General features: G+C 42.8%; 1 protein-coding gene across 3 annotated transcripts in view; it reads left to right on the top strand.

The window, feature by feature from the left end:
* B3GALNT2 (beta-1,3-N-acetylgalactosaminyltransferase 2) overlaps positions 1–21170 on the top strand; it is a 75260-nt gene that overhangs the window by 46087 nt on the left and 8003 nt on the right. For all 3 annotated transcript variants that reach the window (XM_042961311.1, XM_042961309.1, XM_042961310.1), the window contains 3 exons: positions 2555–2650; positions 13265–13375; positions 16376–16454. In XM_042961311.1, coding sequence (XP_042817245.1) covers positions 2555–2650; positions 13265–13375; positions 16376–16454 — 286 coding nt within the window. The remainder of the gene's footprint in view (positions 1–2554; positions 2651–13264; positions 13376–16375; positions 16455–21170) is intronic.

Here is a 21170-nt window from a genome sequence, read left to right on the forward strand (position 1 = left end):
AGAGCCTGGAGCCTGCTTTGGATTCTGTCTCCCTCTCTCTCTGCCCCTCTCCGGCTCGCACTGTCCCTCTATCTTTCTCTCAAAAACAAGTAAACATTAAAAAAAAAAATACAGTTAAATGTGTATGAAAGTCATTTAGAGAAGGTATAATCTTTTATATTTGCCCACACACATATTTACCTTATCCGGTGCTCTTCATTCCTTCCTGAATATTGAAGTTTCCTGAATATGCAAGTTTACTGGTAATGAATTTGCTTAGTTTTCATTTTTCTGAAAATGTTTTTGTTTTGCTTTTATTCTGTCCTCCCCCCCCCCTCCTTTTTTTCTTATGGAATATTTTCTGGATATAGAAATTATGGATTGATTTTTTTTCTCTTCAATATTTTTAAGATGTCAGCTCAGTATTTTCTGGCCTCCATTGTGTCTGGTGTTCAGCCAACTAGCTTACATACTGCCCCCGGGAGGATATATGTTATGTGGTTTTTGCCTGCTTTTCCTGGCTGCTGTGAAGATTTTCTCTTTATATTTGGTTTTAAAAGCAGCTAGATTGTGTTGCACTTTGGTGTGGCTTTCTCTTTGTGTCTATTCTGCTTAGGGTTTGCCAACTTTCTTGAATCTGTAAGTTTGTCTTTTACCAAATTTGGGAAACCTTCAGCTATCACGTCTTCAAAAAATTTTGCTCAACCCCATTTCTCCACTGATTTCGGGATTCCAATTACATGTATATTAGACCTTTTTTCTGTTTTTCAGATTTGATCATTTCCATTAATCTGTATTCAAATTCACTGACTCTTCTGGCATCTCAAATCTGCTGTTAAGCCTGGCCAGTGAATTTATTTTAGATATTGTCCTTCTCAGTTCTAGAATTTCCCTTTAACTCTCTTTTGTAGTTTTATTTCTCTGAAATTTCCTGTTCATTCATATTTGACCATATTTTCTTTGCAGCTTTGACCTTAGTTATAATTATGGCTTTAAAATACTGTCTGTTTATCCTAGTATTTGAATCATGTTGAAATCTGTCTCCATTGATTATCATCTTTTCTCTTGAGCATGGATAACATTTTCCTTGTGTATCTTTTCTCAAGTAACTTTGGATTATATCCTAGATACTGTGAATAATTCATTGCAGGATCTCTGGATCCAATTATATTCCATGCAGAGTATTGATTTTTTTGTTTGTTTTAGGCAGGCAGCTACATTGGCTGAGAGAGACTTTAGACTTTTTCTCCTTTGCAATGGGCAGCAGCTGAAATCTCTGTTCAGTTCTTTGGGACTTTGATGGGCTACTTGGATTCCGCTTTGAATGTGGCTGTCATGATTCTGAGTCAGCCACAGATTTGGGCAGAATTTATATGAAGAATTTAGGATTCTCTCTTTTTGACCCTTTACTTTTCAGGATTTTCCTCACTTTGTAGCTGGTGTGTTTATCCCAGCTCTGTCCTTTGATTTTTTTCAACCAGAATAATGGCAGTTTTTAATTAGAATTTCTAGTTGCCCTTGCAAGGTGTGCCTTCAGACTAAGAACCATTTAAAAAATGTTTTTTTTTTTAATGTGCCATACTTCCTAGTATTGATTTTCCTCCAATTTCAGCCTGTTCACATTCCAGTGCCTTCAGATCTTTTTTTTTTTTTTTTTTGGTTTTGTCCAGTGTTCATAATTGTTATCTATAGAATTGTTATCTATAGAAGAACTCAGTTTTTTTAGACATCATTAAACTTACTTCTGTATTATTTTGAACATTAATTGTTAGTAACAGATACAGTGTTAGAGAGCAACCAGTAAATATGTAAATCAATTTAAGATTAGATTTATTTTTTTTGCATTTTGTCCTATTCCTGCCTTTTCTAAAGAATCTGTAGTTAGTGAATGTGCTTAATTACATAAATGTAAGCAGGAGGGAACAAATCCTACTAATGATTCCAGCCATTATGATTACAGTGAGAGAGCTTCATGAAATGACTCAGGTATGGGAGTTTATGTTTTATTGTGGTTAAGTTTCACTGATACAAAAATTCAAACACATAACTAAAACAGCAGGTCTCTGGATTCCACTGTTATCCTGATCTAGAAATTAGGATTACTTTCGGATCTTTTTAACATTTTTTTAAATGTTTATTTATTTTTGAGAGACAGCATGAGTGCAGGAGGGGCAGAGAGAGCTGACACACAGTATCTAAAGCAGGCTCCAGGCTCTGAGCTGTCAGCCCAGAGACTGATGTGGGGCTCGAACTCAGGAACCGCGAAATCATGACCTGAGCTGAAGTCGGATGCTTAACCAACTGAGCCATCCAGGCACCCCTAGTTAGTGTTTTAGAACTTCGTGACAACTTTCGTTATCTTAAATACCTATTTAATAACCACGATTTCACAGGAAAACACAAATGATGTCTAAATGACAGGAGACCTGTATTAACTGTGGCTGGGCCATCGAGAATTATGCTGACCAAGACAGAAGAGGTTTGCAAACTTGCTGCAGATGTACTAACATGAAGTCTTTTCTTTTTGTTTTTTTCCTGTTTCTCGCCTCCTCCTCCCCCTCCCCCCCACCCGTAGGAGGCCCTCTTCGTGGCCCGTTTTAGTCCTCCGAGCTGTGGTGTGCAGGTGAACAAGCTGTGGTACAAGCCTGTGGAGCAGTTCATCTTGCCCGAGGTATGGGGGATAAGGAAGAGGCCGTGATACCAGTTCAGTCCTTCGTAGGCCAGGTTACGTTCTGCAGAGACAGGCACTCCGTTTTTTGTTGTATGAGGACAGCTCTCCAGAGTGTAGGTGAGGCTACCGCGGTGCGTGTATTGTGTACCGAGATGTGGCTCTCTGTATCGGACTGCCACGGAGCTCCAGGATGCCCCAGGGGCTGCCAAACCACACTCTTTGGAAAGCATTCGTGTTCCCATGGTTTATTTAGCAGAGTACAGCATGACTGTCTTAATGCCAAAGGATAATAATAGGTACGGGCTGATGGAAACACCAGATGCAGACACTATTTGAATGAGTCAGGTAGTTTACTTAATCTAAAGATGGGGGTGGTGAGTGCAGACAGGATAATTGCAGAGAGATCGGCCACAATTCCAAGATGAATAAAGCTCTCCAGGTTATGGAACATGTCTGAGAAGAGCTGTCCCCTTCTAGATCCTTCTAGGTCCAGTCTTAAGCACATGTGTTCTAGAGATCCCCTCACCCACCTGCCAAGCGCCTCATCAGTCCTGCGGTGAAGCCACAGTTTGGCTGCTGAGCCTTGCACGGTTGGGCACGAACAGATCGCTCATCTGTCAGCTTCAGCCTTTCCAGGCTGGTTCAGTCTGTTCTGAGTCCATTCCTCAGTTCAGTGCTTTGGAACCACGGTAGGGATCAGTTTCCCAAGCATCTCTGGGAGTCACTTTAGATCTCCCGTAGAGTTCAATGCCGCAACGTCAAAGGCGAGCTAAAACGTGGACGCTAGACAGCTGATCGGTTCTGCGGGCTAACCAAGAGACATTTTCCTACCACTGGTCTTGTGGGTTCTGTTTACTTTTGCAACACATCTTACAGTACGCTGTGGATCTTTCGAGTTAAGTACAAGCAGTTGGAACTGTCTATGTAAATTCTGTAGATGTGAAAGGGATCACCTTCATTTCACCTGTACATGAACTTCTGCTTAAAAACATTTTATCAACGTTTTTTTTTTATTTTTTTTATTTTTTATTTTTGGGACAGAGAGAGACAGAGCATGAACGGGGGAGGGTCAGAGAGAGAGGGAGACACAGAATCGGAAACAGGCTCCAGGCTCCGAGCCATCAGCCCAGAGCCATCAGCCCAGAGCCTGACGCGGGGCTCGAACTCACAGACCGCGAGATCGTGACCTGGCTGAAGTCGGACGCTTAACCGACTGCGCCACCCAGGCGCCCCAAAAACATTTTAAATAAAAGTGAAACTAAAATGCACTGGGAAAAAATTTCCAATTTCTCAGTGTTACACAACAACCAGTAGCAGGCATCCTCATGCTCCTTCCTCTTTGGTGTACGTAACGTTATTTTCTTAGAGTAAGTTGTTGGTTTGGACTTGCTACGAATTTTTGAGGCATACGATTTCTTTCTGGAGGGCAGCTTAGCAGTTTGTATCAGTTTGAGTCATCATCAGCATTATATGAGAATGCCTATTTTCCTGTGTCCTTGTATTTCTTTTAATTTCATATATGAACTTTTTTCTTTGTTACGTGATGTACCGTAAAAGGTATCTTCTAATTAAGAGTAGTGGCTTAGCTATGCTACGTATTAGATCTCAGCTTTTGAGGAAGCCATTCTTTGGTTTGTGTTTATTTGTTTGTTTATTTTAATTTTTTTTAATGTTTTTATTTATTTTTGAGAGAGCACAAGCGGGGGAGGGAGTGAGGGGGGACAGAGGATCTGAAGCCGGGCTCTGTGCTGACCGGCTGACAGCAGCAAGCCCGATGTGGGGCTCGAACTCACTAACCATAAGATCACGACCTGAGCCAAAGCCAAGAGTAGGATGCTTAACCGACTGAGCCACCCAGGCACCCCTGACCCCTTCCTCTTAAAGAGTTTCTAAATTTTGCCACCATCAGCAGTTTGAGCCAGATAATTCTTTGTTGTAGGGACTGTCCTGTTCATGAAAGGAACATTGGGCTCCTCACTTACAGCACGGAGCCTGCCTGGGATTCTCTCTCTCCCTCTTTCTCTGCCCCTCCCCTGCATGCACTGTCTCTGTCTCTCCCAAACAAATAAACTTTAAAAAACAAAAAGAGGAAGGAGTCACAGTGTGGGGCAAAGAGGAAGAAAATAAGCTTTAATACTTCAGGCTAATCAGTTTTTTGGAGTCTGGCCCATTATCTTGGTCAGCTGGAAGGAATTAAGAATTTTTATTAGTCCACAAAAATTACTACTTTCTGTTAGAATGAATGTCCCTGTTCTTTGGAAATATATGTTGGATGTCGTGATGTCCACGTTTTGTTTTGAAGTTTTTCAACAGCAAACAACCAAAAAAATGCATGTGTAAACAGAGATAAAGCAGATGTGGCCAAATGTTGACACCTGGTGAGTCTAGGTGATTTGAGTGTTAATTTCAACTTTGCTGTAGCTTTGAAGTTTTTCAAAATAAAAACTGGCCTGAGGTCAGGATGGTGATCTAGCAATAGGTACTAAATGTTGGGATGGTGAGTGGCCATCTTAGTTAAGATTTAAAAAAAAAAAAAAAAAAAAAAAAAAAGATTTTTCATCTCCATGGCCTGGTGATCCTTGTCACTTTAAGGTTCAAGCAAAATTGACTTTTTACTTTTCACTACTTCTAAGTAATATTTTTTTCTTTTAAAATATGCATGGGACGCCTGGGTGGCTCAGTTGGTTAAGCGTCTGACTTCGGCCCAGGTCATGATCTCACGGCTTGTGAGTTCGAGCCCATATCAGACTCTGTGCTGACAGCTCGGAGCCTGGAGCCTGCTTCGGATTCTGTGTCTCCCTCTCTCTCTGCTCCTCCCTAGCTCACGCTCACACATTCTCTCTCTCTCTCTCTCTCTCTCTCTCTGTCAAAAATAAATCAACTTAAAAAAAATTTTTAAAGCATGCAGTTATTTAACAGTGGCTATACCTCGTGGTGAGGAGGTAGGATTATGGATGACTTTTATTTTCTTCTTTTTGTGTATTTTCTAAGTGTTCTGTAATAAATACATATCAGCTTTATAAAAACAAAACACTCTTTAAAAATTCTGTCCTTTTACACAAACTCCTGTTTTTGTTGAAATCACGTTTAATTGTGCATAGATACTCATTTTTGTTGCTTCAAGCCTAATTAGGCTTATTAACACAGGAAAAACCATAGCGATGAATGGTTTGCCTGCATATCATCAGCACAGAATGACAGAAGAAAAACATCATTTGTGCCATTTTCGAGAGGGTAGAAGATGATTTGTTCATCATCTTATTCCCTCCACACTTGAGTGTCCTGGAGTAACGTGTCAGCAGTAGAGCTTGTCAAGTAAGCAGGTCTCCTGTAATGTCTTCATTGTGTGACGCACTAAAGCATAAATCTCAGTGGGAGTCACAAATTTAAATGGAGACTGCTATGTGCTTCTCTTAAAATATTTCTCTAATTTCGTATTTTCGTTAATAGTGGAGTTGAAACCTGAAACTAATTTCAATGAAAAGACTATTTTTGTTCACCTGAGTCACTAGAGACATAATTGTTAGCAGTTTGGGTACTTACACACTTCATGTTTATGAAAGTTGAAGTTCTTTGGCTGTAGTCATTTCTCCAGTCCGTAAGAAAATTGCTAAAGTTTTTTACAGGTGCAAAAATACTATAGATTTAAGCCCACCTGTTGGTTTGGATGGGAAGTTAGAAGCAGGGCAGAAAAGAATGAACACGGGAAAGGGGTTGTAGACAGCGTGCTAGCATTATGGGCGAGATGACGTACGAGGTCTCACTTTTCCAACTCACGCCGTGCTGTTTTTCCTAGCTCCTGTTTGGGTTTTAGGGCTTTTGCAGGGAATTGCCATGAACGAGTTGTTTCTCATCTGAAGAGATCCCTGGCTTTCTGATTCCTTTGTAGCGGCGCCAGGAGGGCATGTGAGAGAAGCCAGAGGTGGAAATTGAGCTGTGACGTGGAGGAGGAACAGGTGCAGCAAAGGGGGAGAACACACAGCTCCCCGCTTCCCTGGTAACCGCAGGGTTGTGAAGTTCAGCGAATGAAGCAGGATCGTTTTGGGGGCCAATGAGTTCTTCTGGCAAGTCCTCAGTGTAGTCCGCACTGTTGCTGTTGTTATCATAACCCGATCCCGGGGGTGCCCTTGGGTGCCAACAGGAGCCACAGGAAACAGCAAGGCACGTAAATGCCAAGTGTCCGTTGAGCGGACAGGACAGAGAATCACTTGTTTTGTCATAGTTTCCAGATATGTAGCTTCAAGGAGAAGCGTTCTTATTTGGTCATTATAGCTCTTAGTTAGGATATGGTTCATCTGAAACTGCGGTCACTAAGATTCCAGGGACCCAACTCCAAGGCACACTTTCTGTCCTTAGCTTACCTGACTGCATCTTTCTCTTTGCTTATATGATACACGTGCTTCTGGTACAGCCGCATCCGGCCCAGTCCTTCTTCCCTGGGGACTTCATTATCTCCTCCCTCGTTTTCCTTTTTAAAAAAGATTTTAAGTGATCTCTACACCCAAGGTGGAGCTGAAACTCACAACCCCTAGGTTAAGAGTCTCACGCTCCACCAACGGAGCCGGCCAGGTGCCCCTCTCGCTTTGCTCTTAATCGTTCGGATTTGATACCCAGCTTTCTGTTTGTTTTACTCCTTCTTCCAAGGCAACCTCTATCCATCACCACCTGTTTGCTAATGGCTCTTCAATCCAACTATAGCCCACATTTCTCTTAGGTACATACTTCTGCCAACTGAACTTCTCCACGTGAATGTCCCAGGGGCATTCTAATGGTGATGTCATAATAGTAATAATATATACAATTTATTATTATTATTGTCATATCATCTCCGTCCCATCTGTTCTCCTCTTCCCTGTATTTTCAGTATTGGGTACTAGTATCTTTTTTCCAAGGCACCCAAACCAGAATTGTGGGATTTATCCTCAACTCTCATATCCAGGCACTCACTAAATCCTATCAGTTCTTTCTCCTGAACAGATCTGGTATCAGTTCTTCCAAACTTTACCACTATTAAAGTTTTAGAGGAAAGTACACCGAGGGCAAGAGACTGTTTTGCCAGGAAAAAGACACATGATTAACCCAGAGCAGCCTCCCGTTGCCAGGGGTCTCACAGTTAGCTCTCAGGTCTAACCCTGACCTTCCGGTTAGCTCACTCGGAGATGATCAGATTCTCACTGAGTGACACTGAATAAATTCACAGAAGACCAGTTTGTAAACCAGAATGTCCATTCATTCGACTTGAATGGGTGTTAGCTTATTTAATTTGAAAGTCATGACCCCTACCTGGGGATCTCCTAACTGGGATCTCAGGCACCAAAAAACCCAAATCTGAACGGTGCTTGCTTGGTTTGATCACTGAATTCGATTACAACAGTGGGACGTGGCTCATTCAGGTAAGATGTGATAGGATGCTTTATATCTTCCAGTTCCTGTGTCTTTCTCCCACTGGCCATTGCTACATTGCCAGATTTCTCTCTTCACCAGCTTTTTTGGGTTTGGCCACTTGATTACATTGTTTTAAGGTATTGATTTTACCAGCTTCAACCCCAGAGCACATCTCAGTTATTAGAGACATTGTTTCCTTTAATGTAAGCATTTCATTCAGCTCAGAAGCCAGTCTTTTTTTTTTTTTTTAATGGCGATGTAATTGACATATAACGTATTGGCTTCAGGTGTACAACATAATGATTCAGTACTGCAAAATGGTCTCACTAAGCCTACTTCACGGCCATCTCCACAGTTCCGTTTTTTTTTTCTGTGATGAGAACTTTTAAGATAGACTCTCTTAGACATCTTCAGATACACGTTACAGCATTATTAACTGTGGTCACCGTGCCGCACATGATTACATGCCCAGGACTTATTTATTGTATAGCTGGAAATTTGTACCTTTTCACCCCCTTCTGCCGTTTTGCGCATCCGCCCAGCCCCTGCCTCTGGCAACCGCCCATCTGTTGTCTGCATCTATGAGCTCAGTGTTTTGTTTTTGGCTTTTTAAAAAAATTTTAGGTCCCACATATAAGTGAAATCATACGGTATTTGTCTTTGTCTAACTTCCCTCACTTACGCATGATGACCTCAAGTTCCATCCATGTTGGAAACGGCAAGGTTTCCTTCCTTTTTATGGCTGAATAATATTCCTCTGTACGTGCATGTGCGTGCATGTGTGCACATCACATTCTCTTCATCTGTTCACCTGAGGACACTTAGGTTGCTTCCACGTCTTGGCTGTTATAAATAATATGCAGTGAACATGGTGGCGCAGATATCTTTTCAAGTTAGTGTTTTCATTTCCTTTGGATGAATACCCAGAAGTGGAATTACCGGATCGTAGGGTAGTCGTATTTTTACTTTTTTCAGGACCCTCCATACTGTTTCCCACCATGGCTACAGCCCCTGTTTCCCTTTTCTACACATCCTTGTCAACACACTCGTTCTGTTTGTCTCTCTGACGGTAGTCACCACTCTAACTGGTGTGAGGGGATAACCTCATTCTCTGACGGTGAGTGATGTCGAGCATCGTTTCATGTATCTGTTGGCTACATGTTGTCTTTGGAAACATGTCTGTTCAGATCTTCTGCCCATATTTTAATTGGATTATTTGGATTTTTGCTATTGAATTATAGGAGTTCTTTATATATTTTGGATATTAACTCCTTGCAAATAGTTTCTCCCATTCATAGGTTGCCTTCTCATTGTGTCAATGATTTCCTTTGCTGTGCAGAAGCTTTGTGGTTCAGTGTGGTCCCACTTGTTTATTTTTGCTTTTATTGCATTTGCTTTTGTTTCAAATCCAAAAAATCATCGCCAAGACCAGTGTCAAGGAGCTTACTACCCATTTTTTTCTAGGAGTTTTATAGGATCAGGTCTTATGTTCACGTTTTTAATCCATTTTGAGTTGATTTTTGCGTATAGTACAAGGTAGTGTTCTAGTGTCATTCCTTTGCATGTGGCTGTCCCGTTTTCCCAACACCATCTATTGAAGAGACTGTCCTTATCCCCCATTGTATATTCTTGCCTTCTCTTCTGTAAATTAATTGACTGTATGTGTGTGGGTTTATTTCTCAGCTCTCTCTTCTGTTCCACTGATCTTTGTGTCAGTTTTTTGCCAAAACCATGCCGCTTGATTACAATAGCTTTATAATATAGTTTGAAACCAGGAAGCATGATGCCTCCAGCTCTATTCTTTTTTTTTTTTTTAATGTTTATTTAAGAGAGAGAGAGTGCAGGGGGGCAGGGGAGGGGCAGAGAGAGAGTGAGAGAGAGAATCCCAAGCAGGCCCTGCACTCAGCACAGAACCTGATGTGGGGCTTGATCCCACAAACCGCGAGACCACGACCTGAGCCGAAATCAAGAATCGGACGCCTAACCAACTGAGCCACCCAGGTGCCCCAGCTCCGTTCTTAAGATTGCTTTGGCTATTTGTGGTCTTTTTGGTTGGTTTCATACAAATTTTAGTATTATTTATTGTATTTCTGTGAAAAAGCCGTTGAAATTTTGGTAGAGATTGCGTTGAATCTGTAGGCTGCTTTGAGTAGTACGGACATTTTAACCACATTAATGCTTCCAGTCTATGAGCTTGAGTATTTTTCCATAGATTTCTGTCTCCTTCAGTTTCTCGGAAGGCAGTCTTACTTGTTCTCGCCTGGACTCCTGTGATAGTTCCCCTTCTCCCTGCCAGCCGCTCTGGGGCTGTGCTGCTGCCGGAGTGACCTTTCTAAACCGCAGCTATGACGTGTCACTCTTGGGCTTGCAAACTTAAGCGCCTCCCACCGCCTTCGAGATGCAGGACAGACTCTCCATTACAGCAGCCACAGGCGACCTTAGGCTGCCTTTTACGTCTCCTTCCCTCAGCCTTGCGCTTCGGCAATACTGAAGCACTTACCACTGTTCTGAACACGCGGTGCTCTTTCAAGTCTGCCTTTTGATGTGTTATTTCGTCTGCCTCTCACTTTTCTGACTCACATGCCTTCAAGACTTAGCTCCGTTGGCACAGTCATTTGAAATTTTGTCCGAACTCCCCGAGCAGGATGGCTCTCCTTTGTTACTGAACGTGTCGTGGCACATCGCGATGATCTGAAGAAAGCGATTGCGTGTCTTCAAATCTTCGAATAGCCCGCAGCATGCTACATAGTAGACATTCAAAAACTTAAGGAACGGCTCGTGCCTGAAAGAAGATTGACCCCAAATTTATTTCATCATATACATTTGTTTGGTTTAAAATTTTTTTCCCTGATCATAAAAGTATGAAAACACATGAAAAGAATACAGATTCACTGTTGAAAACTTGACAAAATATAGAAAAGCTAGCAGAGTATGATGTTGTCCATCTGCTTCCCAACATATTTGGTGTATTTCTCCCCGGTCGTGTGTTTTTCTTCGGTGGGATTGCTGTTCGTTTTTACAGAGTTGAGGTGCAATGTCAAGCTGAATAGAGAGTTAAGGCCACCCAGGGAGAACGCAGAAATTATCTGCACGTTTCCAAGATAAGACAGTGAGATCTTTAAAGGGGCACGTCACTGCCTGCGTTCCTCCCAGGGGTCACAAAGTTCTGTTGTGCTGAGCAAAGACACTGTGCTGTGCGCGCTGTCACCGACCCTGCGCACAGCCCTGTGAGGTCGGTACCGCTTTCTCTTTCGTCACGGTCAGGCAGTGACGACCGCAGTGTGAGTGTGGGCCTGCTCTCAGGAACCCTGGAGCTGCTCAACGTATATCAGGAGTCTCACCAACAATGCAGAAGAAGGATCCATTAGCTGAATATAAGGTGACACACTGTGCGGGGAATCCGGACTCTGTCAGTGTTTTTATCTGTTCCCACAGAAAAGCTGTAATGCTTTAAAAAAAAAAAAAAAAAAAGCTTTCAAACCATTGGCCTAGCTTGTTGGACAAATTCAGTTTCGTATAGTTTCCTTATAATCCTGGATAACTGAGACACTAAAGCACTTAACTTTAATATGTGAAAAATTTTAAAGAATATTAAAGCTGTATCTTTTGTCTCGTGCTCTAGACCAAAATTCATTCCAATTAATTGTTCAACATCGAGTGCATGTTTTTCAGGTGCCTGTTGTATGTCAAGCCATTCTAGGTGCCAGGGACCTAGTGGTTGGTAAAACGGACAAGATCCCTGCTCTCATGGTGCTTGCATTCTAGTGGGAGCAGTTAGTTTGACAATAGGAACGTACACAAGGGAGAGCAGAGTGGTAAGTGGTATTAGGAGAGGAAGGCTGATGCGGTAGAGAAAAGGTGGCAGCTGGCTGCCTTCCATTGGATCTCTGGAGCAAGCCCCTCTGGGGGGCTGACCGTGGAGGTAGCCAGAGCAGTAGAAGGGAGCAGCTGAGCACCCACTGAGAAATTAGAAGACACTGGAATGTAAATGTGTATCAAACCTTGGGGCAGGGGAGTGTAACTTTCTAAGCCCACAAGTTAATGGTAATAATCACAAAGGAAAAGCTTGTCCATTTTGACAAGATAAAACTTACGGACCTTTTAACTTAAAAAGAAGAAACAACAACCCATAGTGTTAAGTGGCAAACAATTCCGAAGAACTGTTTTAGCGTGTGATATATACGCAGGATTATTGATTACCAGATAATACAGATTAATAAGAAAAATAGAAAACTCAGCAGCTAAATGGCAAAGAAGTATGAGTCAGGAATTCCCGGAAGAGACTATATAATTTATAAACATCACTAGAAATCAGAAGAAACACAATTAAATGAGGAATCGTTTTTTTTAATCTACTAAATTGATTTAAACTTCTTTGCTTTTACCAATATCCCATACTTGGAAGAATACAGTGCAGTTGGTATTTTTGTAAATTGGGAAAGATGCTATCAATTAGTATAATTTCCTTTTGAAAACACAGCTAGGCATTGTGTCCAAAATCCATACAAAATATCTCTATTTCTTGTCCCTGTAATTTCACCCCAGAAAATTTACCTTAAAACAAAACAAACTATTAGGGAAAAATAAACATTTACACCAAAACGTGATTTATTAGCTTTTTTTTTTTTTTTTTTTTTTGATTTTTTGTTTTTAATGTTTATTTTTGAGAGAGACAGTGTGAGTGGGGGAGAGGCAGGGAGAGAGGGAGACACAGAATCCAAAGCAGGCTCCGGGCTCTGAGCTAAGAGCTCAGACGCAGGGCTCGAACCCATGGACCATGAGATCATGACCTGAGCCCAAGTCGGAAGCTTAACCGACTGAGCCCCCCAGGCACCCGTATTAGATATTTGATAGAGCCCAGATGTCTGCCAGCAGGGAGGTGTTTGACTCGGGATGCATGCATGCAATGGCATGTTAGATACATACGAAAAAGGATGGTTGTTAGAGCTGCGGTAGCTTCAGGAGATGCTTCAGTGTAGTGGGAAATGCAAACAGCAGTGTGCAAAATTGTCTCCACACTCTTTGTACTTGTTTTTTTCAGATGTGCATGAAAAAAAAAAATGACTCGAGAGTATACACCAAAAAATGTCCACAGTAGTGTCGGAGTAGCTGGGATAAACATTTAACCAATAGGTCTTAGGAAAAAAACTGATTTTTCTTGAAAAACTTACTTAAAACCTCAATGACAACAATAAAGAAATTGACTCTACTTCATGTTTCCACAAAAAGAGCTTTGAAGGTACAATCGTGTGGGAGAGCCAAGACCTCCAGGGCCTCGTGTCGAGAAATCTGCACAAAGTGACAGTCAATGATGGCGGGGGAGTTCTCAGAGTCGTGACGGTAAGCCCTCCTCCTTTCCCTGAGGTTGTTCGGCATACTTCAGCATTTTCTAACACGTGAAGTGTTTCTAGATTTACTTTTACATCAACCCCGGGAGTATGGAACAGCGAATCGTGTGTATTTTAAAGCACGTACGGCAGAAAGTGCCGAGTCACCGTAGTGAAATTGAGCAGCTCCCATGTTCTACGATCGTGTGACCCCAACCGAGTAAATACACAGTTCTGCCTTAGGATAGGTGCCTTTCTATTTTGTCTTAAGTTTATTTATTTTGAGAGGGAGGGGGCGGAGCACGAGTGGGGCAGGGGCAGAGAGGAAGGGAGAGAGCATTCCAAGCAGGCTCCGAACTGTCGGCGCAGAGCCCAGCCCAGGGCTCCATCCCACAAACCGTGAGATCACAACCTGAGCCGAGATCAAGAGTCCGACGCTTAACCGATTGAGCCACCCAGGCACCCAGGATAGGGTCCTTTTTAAAACGTGTGATATGTTATTTCTCAATAATTTTTAAGCTAGCGTTCTTGAAGGACACTTGCTCAGTAGTATTCAGAACATTCACTGTCACCCCACAGTAGGTAGTTAAAATAGCACGGATTGAAAATAAGAGGGAGCGTTCGCTTTCATTTATAGTGCTGGAATCTCTGCTTTGTGTTTTTCTTTTATTCAGATTTGCTTCAAATTTAAAACAGTGACAGGTGAATTTCTCAAAGTAAATATGGGATGATCAGGTGTAGGCAGACCTAAAATGATAAGCTTTCAGTAAACAAGTGGTGTTTGTGGTGGTGTCAGAAACACTGTCTTTCATTCTCCGTGATGCTGTGGTACAAGGATTAGGAAAGTACTTGGCACTTCATTTCAGAAGCTTAGTATATTCTCATTAATGTTAATCTTATTTATGTGAATTAATTCCTGAATTTGAAATGAATATTATGTGGTATGTTGTCACCCGTTTAGAAAACCACTCCTGGCCCACCATGAGACCTCTACTCCAGTGAGGAAGAAAGACAATAGATGGACAGATCCACAGATTCAAATATAATTACAGACTTAGCCTCGTGGGTCGTGTTTAGGATCTCATTCTTTATTACAAAAAGTCCTTTGTTTAAGATAGATGTTTTATGGAATTTAATTATAGCTTTATTCTTTTCTTACCTTATTTCCAAGGCAAATGCCTTTAATATGTTGCCTGCTCGGGGCACCTGAGTGGTCAGTTGGTTAAGCATCTGACTTAGGCTCAGGTCATGATCCCTCAGTTTGTGGGTTGAACCCTGCATCAGGCTCTGTGCTCACAGAGCCTGCTTCGGATTCCGTGTCTCCCTCTCTCTCTGCCCCTTCCCCGCTCGTGCTCGCTCTCTCTCAAAAAATAATAAGAGTAAATAAACATAGTATATATACTATGTTTATATATATGTCATGTTGCCTCCTTTTCTATTTATAAAACTTAAAAATATCCAAAATGTGTTGGAATTGTGTAGTATTAAATTGGTTACACAAAAGGAAACAGATGACTTCTGAGTTGAGGACTAGATTCAAATGTAAAGACTCAAACGATCCATGTTGGGGGTACATATAGCTGTAGAGAGCTAGAGAAAGCGTAAACACTGAGCTAACCTTAAAAAAAGTCCAGTAACCTAGTAGCGTGTTCTGGGAAACCCCACGGACAAAATTAAGGTTTTCATCGTAGATGCAGAAAACTCAAAGCTTCCATGAGTCTTGGTCCCTTGCCAGCAAGTGACAGTGTCAGAAACTTAAAAAAGCCAAGCTGTGACCTTTTAGATAGAAGTTCATAAAAAGTACTAAAACAATGTAGGGTACGTGGCGAAAAAATAGTCTACTCTGTATTATAGAGTATATAATAGAGAGCTTTCATAGAACTACAAAGCTGGAAACTGTAGCATTCACCTTCAGCGGTTTCCTCCACATGGAACTACAGACCGTATTGTAAATTAAATGACAAGTTCCCGCAGTCACCTCGGGACAGTGTCTGTCTGCGGCCCGAAAACACTGCCCTGTAGCGCACAGCTGCTGAAAGGTCCGTTGGCAAGAGGACCAGCCAGGCGGCCGCCGTGCCTCCAGAAGCAGTGCTGTGAACTGGCCCAGGTGGGAACATGGCGACTGCCGGGCGGGGGCCGTGCCACGCAGGTGTGCAGCACGCGAGAAACCCCGCACCCTGGGCAGGGGCATGGGGGGACTTGTGAGGTGGGGGAAAGGGAAACTTTGACTAATAAGGGTCCTCCAGGGGCACCTGGGTGGCTCAGTCGGTTAAGCATCGACTTCGGCTCAGGTCATGATCTCATAGATCATGAGATCGAGCCCCACACCGGGCTCTGTGCCGACAGCTCAGGGGCTGGAGCCTGCTTTGGATTCTGTGTCTCCCCCTCTCTGTCTGCCCTTCCTCCTCTCATGCTCTGTCTCTCTCTCACTCTCAAAAATAAATAAACATTAAAATAAAATTTAAAAAATTTTAAAAAAATAATAAAAAGTCCTCCAGTCCTCAGAGGCGGAAAGGACCGTCGCTGACGGTTGGCACTTTCCACCACATCAGAAATCGGTAGGGCTGCATCTGAACGGTCTGTTTAGAGGGGCTTTTCTCTGCGTGGTGGAGCCGAGGTTAAAAATGGGCCCGGGTGCATTTGAATTCATCAGTTTTCCTCTCCAAGAAATCAGAGGTGGTAATAATTTTTTTTCCAGCGGTAGGGTTGGGAGGTAAAAGAAGAGTGGTTGTTATACTCTTACTGTAGCAAGTTCAAGAGTATGTGGTCCTGTGTAAGTTGGAGTCTGAACACTGTATGGACTGCTCTGTGCCCCTGATGTAGTATTGCGACTGGATGACAAAACGAGGAGAGTACTGAGGTCGGCCCGATCGTGTAAGTCTAGCGCGTCAGCTTCATAGGTGGATTTAGCTGCTGTGGCGTCAGTTACCGATTTTGCCAGATCAGTTTTAAAGTAGGAGAAATGTATTTTTAGCATTGAAACGCTGAGCACTTGTGTTCTTGTTTCTTCCAGGCTGGGGAGGGCGCCTTGCCTCATGGATTCATGGAAGGTGTGGAGGGAGTCGCAGGTGGTTTTATTTACACTATTCAGGGTAAGTGGGCTGCTTGAAAGCTGAAGAGGGCCCTGATTCTTATGTACCTAATCTTCATAGTTTGACATAAAAGCTGATTTTTTTTGTCATTAAAAAAAAAAAGCTTTATTGATCTATAATTCACGTTCACTTTACACTTTTAAAGTGGTTTCCGGTGCATGAGAGTTCTGTAGGTGTCTCCACTAACTGCAGACCATTTCCATCACTCCACAAAGCAACCCTGTGCCCGGTAGCAGACACTGTCGTCCTCCCCTCCCCTGGGCCCTACCAACCATCACCTGCCCTCCGTCCTTTCCGACCTTAAATGTAAGGATTTATTTCTGGGATCTCGGTTCTAATCTATTGATCCATGTGTCTGTCCTTATGCCAGTACCGTGCTGTCTTGACTGCCTAGTAAGAGGTGATGTCAGAAGTGTGAATCCTCCAACTTTGTTCTCTTTCGAGACTGTTTTGGCTCTTCTGGGTCGCTGCCTTTCCATATGAACTTTAGGATCGGCTTGTCAGTTTCTGCACACAAGCCAGCTGGGATTTTGAAAGCGGTCGCAGTGAACGTAGATTGTTTCGGGGAGCGTTCCACCCTGACATTCAGTCTCCGATCCATGAACATGGTATCTTTCCATTTGTTTAGGTCTCACTAGAGTCCTTTTAGTGGTTTTGTGGCTTTCAGAACACAAGTCTGGCATTTATTTTGGTTAAATTTATTCTTAAATATTTTTTTTGATGCTATAATAAGTGGAATTGTTTTTTACATTTCATTTCTAGATCGTTCATTGGTAACATGTAGAAATACAGTTGATTTCCATACGTCCCTCTCATGTGTTGCAGTTCTGCTGAATTCATTTATTAAGTTACTAGTTTTGTGTGTGCCTCAGGATTTTCCATATACAAGATCATGTCTTCTGCAAAGAGATAGTTTTACTTTTTTTGTTTTTCAAGGTGGAAACCTTTTGTTGATTTTTCTTGTCTAAGCGTCGTGGCTGGAGTTTCTAGAACAGTGCTGAGTAGAAGTGGCAGAACAGACACCCTTGTCTTGTCCCTGCTCTTCGAGGGAGAACATCCAGTCTTTCACCATAAAGGTGATCTTGAAAAATTAGTGGCCTTGGACTTTCTTGGCCCCGTGTGGCTGTCTTTGGTTAATCCTCCAGCCAGGTGGGGACTTCTGCAGAACTGCTAGACCCTGGCCGTAGAGCTGTCGTGGGCTCAGTGCTGCTTCTCCGTCAGAAGGGAAGAAGCTCTGTTCCCCTGACCCAGGCATGGTGCCCTCTTTTGGAAGGGGTCTGTTGGACTCAGCTTCCCCTCCTGCTTCACGGTACACTTTCTCCTCATAATGTGAGTATTTAAACATACGCTGTCTTTCAGAGTACATGTTTCTCAAATCCTTCGCCTAATAGATCTCATTTCAAGGATGGCTTTGTTAGAAGAACTCCTTTAAGACTTGGGGTCAGAAGCATTCACTTAAAACTCTAAAGGGAACTTGTTATGATGGAGTTAGTGGCTATGTTTGTCTTGAATGATGCTTATTTCATATCCATCTATGAACTCCAGAGAATTCTGTCTGTGATCTTTAAGAAAGAAAAACCATTGTTGAGGCAGTTGCTATTGGCCACTGTGCTGAACATCACTTATGGAACAAAGGTGCCCGGTCCTGTTTCTGCCTTGATGTCCCAGAGCTCTGCACACCGTGGGTTCCTATAAAAGAATTAGGACCTGGCTTCCCTGAAGGCTCTCAGTGACCGGGGAAAGCAGGGGCCAAATTCCAAGGGGAGAGTCTGCGGGGGACCCCTCAATAGCACGGTGTTGAGGATGGGACAGACCCCCAGTTTGAGGCCTCTGCATGCTGTTTGAGGATGCAAATGAGCTGTGGCTTTTATTTTTCTGCCAAACGCATCTTTATTTATAGTGTTTCCTCATAGAAGTAGTTGTATTCTTACATCACCCCAAAGGATAGGCTGGGACAGGTACATAGGTTTGGCCCACAAACTTGCCATTAAAAAAACAGCGATTTAAGGTAGATCTATTTTTAATTTTTTGAGGAATCTCCACACTGTTTTCCAGAGTGGCTGCACTGGTTTGCATTCCTACCAGTAGTGCAAGAGGGTTCCTGTTTCTCCCCATCCTCTCCAACATCTGTAGTCTCCTGATTTGTTCATTTCAGCCACTCTGAATAGCACTGCTAAGAATTTACCCAAGGGATACAGGAGTGCTGATGCATAGGGGCACTTGTACCCCAATGTTTACAGCAGCACTTTCAACAATGGCCAAATTATGGAAAGAGCCTAAATGTCCATCAACTGACGAATGGATAAAGAAGTTGTGGTTTATATACAGAATGGAATACTACGTGGCAACGAGAAAGAATGAAATCTGGCCTTTTGTAGCAACGTGGGTGGAACTGGAGTGTCTGCTAAGTGAGATAAGTCAGGCAGAGAAAGATAGATGCCATATGTTTTCACTCTTCTGTGGATCCTGAGAAACTTAACAGAAGACCATGGGGGAGGGGAAGGAAAAAAAAAGAGAGGGAGGGAGCCAAACCATAAGAGACTCAAAAACTGAGAACAAACTGAGGGTTGATGGGGGGTGGGAGGGAGAGGAGGGTGGGTGACGGGCATTGAGGAGGGCACCTGTTGGGATGAGCACTGGGTGTTGTATGGAAACCAATTTGACAATAAATTTCATATTTAAAAAATAGCAATTTAAAATTTAGAGATCCTTACTTAATTCCAGTCCAGAGATTTTACATAAAACTAGGAGACCAGTCTGCCCAGGGACGTGTCTGCTCACCAGGAAGCTAGTCCAGCCCCGGGGAAAGTTCAGATAAGGAACTCAGGCTGTTTCCTAAAGGGCTCGCACACCATCTGACTTGAATATCTAGCACCTTCCTTTCTTTTACCAGTTCATTCAAGTACGTACTACGAGGAGCCTTTAAAACCCCGTTTAAGGGGCCCCTGAGACTTCTGTCACTAAACCGTTCTACAAGGAGCAGCCACTGTACTCTCGACAAAAGTTTGTCATAATTTTTTTTTTTGTCAAGGAGGCTAAAGGAATAAGGTTTGGGTGAGGGAAAATTTCTTTCAAAAAGAGTGAAATAACTCAAGTTTTAGGCTAAAGAAATGAAAATGAATAGATTGCCTTCTCCTGTACTGGGTATATCTGAAAATCTGAGTATAAATTAATTTTTAAAAATCAGGATTTAAGTGCTATTCAGAACAGTCACGTGGCACACAGATTCTTAAATGTTGTTGGGTGTTAGCATCACTGTCTGGGCCTTACCTCAAGCCACGGAGTTGAAATCTTTAGGATTGGAGCTCAGATGTCTGTATTTTTTTTTTCCTAATGTTTACTTATTATTTTGAGAAAGAGAGAGACAGAGCATGAGTGGGGGAGGGGCAAAGAGAGAGGGAGACACAGAATCTGAAGCAGGCTCCAGGCTCTGAGCTGTCAGCACAGAGCCCGACGCGGGGCTCGAACCCATGGGCTGCCGACCGCGAGATCATGACCTGAGCCAAAGTCGGACACTCAACCAGACTGAGCCACCCAGGTGCCCCCAGATATCTATATCTTAACAAACTCCCTAGATAGATGTGATGCTTCCAAAGGCTGAGAGACTGTAAACTCTGTGGTTCTTTTAAATAGATCATCAGACTTAAAGCACAGACAGATCTGTTACTTTATGTTATTTTTCAGATACATGCAATATAAAACAAAACATGTGATTTGTCCATCCGAAAGGCCTATATTTAATTTCTGTTCTTGCATCATTACAGCCATTCTCCTGATCCTTCAGTTTTCTGACACTTCACTTTCCTTCCAGTGTTAAATTGTGTATGTTTGTCTTTAAAGTTAAAAGCTCTTACAGTAGAATGTAAGAGCTGGAGGGGACACAGGGTCATTTCGGCCTGTGTCTCAAAGGGCAGAAGTGTGTGTGGTCTGCCCGCGTCAGTTCGAGGAAGACACGTGTTAAAGATAGAGTCTTGGGCCCCACCCCAGACCTGCTGAATCTTCAGGCTTAGGCCTGGGGATCTGTATTTCAGTGAGCGGTCCGACAGTCACTTGACCTAGCCCACCTCCTCCTCCTCCTGCCGACGAGACTACAGGCCCAGAAACATGGAGCTTGACCAGCAGTCGGAGTGGCAGAGGCAGAAATCAGGTTCCGACCTCCAGACCCCCATGTGGGCACAGAAGGTGCACTGCCAGATTACTGTGCTGTTTCTCGTCCTCACCCCTCAGCCACTCACTTTGTTTGTCACGAAATTTTCTCTGATTTGATCAAGACATTTGAAAAAATCCTGCCCTGGTAAAAAAAAAAATGCTGCCTGAAATTGACAGAAACGGAGGACAGTCCCTGCCCAGATGTGACAAGTGATTCATGAACTTGGGCGATAGTAAATAAATGTTTTCTAGGCACATTTTTATCATGAGATCTCACAAATATACCAAAAATAGTGCTATAAGAAACGTCCACGTACTGGGGTGCCTGGGTGGCTCAGTCGTTTAAGTATCTGGCTTCAGGTCATGATCTCAGTTAATGGGTTTGAACCCCACGTTGGGTTCTGTGCCGACAGCCGGGAGCCTGGAGCCTGCTTCGGATTCTGTCTTCCTGTCTCTCTGCCCCTCCCCCATTTGCATTCTGTCTCTCTCTCACAAAAATAAACAATAAATTAAAAAAAAAATCCATGTACTTATTACTCAGAATTAACAAATGTTTATTTTTTCATA

Source organism: Panthera tigris, chromosome D2 (assembly GCF_018350195.1).
Source record: "Panthera tigris isolate Pti1 chromosome D2, P.tigris_Pti1_mat1.1, whole genome shotgun sequence".
Classification (NCBI taxonomy): domain Eukaryota; kingdom Metazoa; phylum Chordata; class Mammalia; order Carnivora; family Felidae; genus Panthera; species Panthera tigris.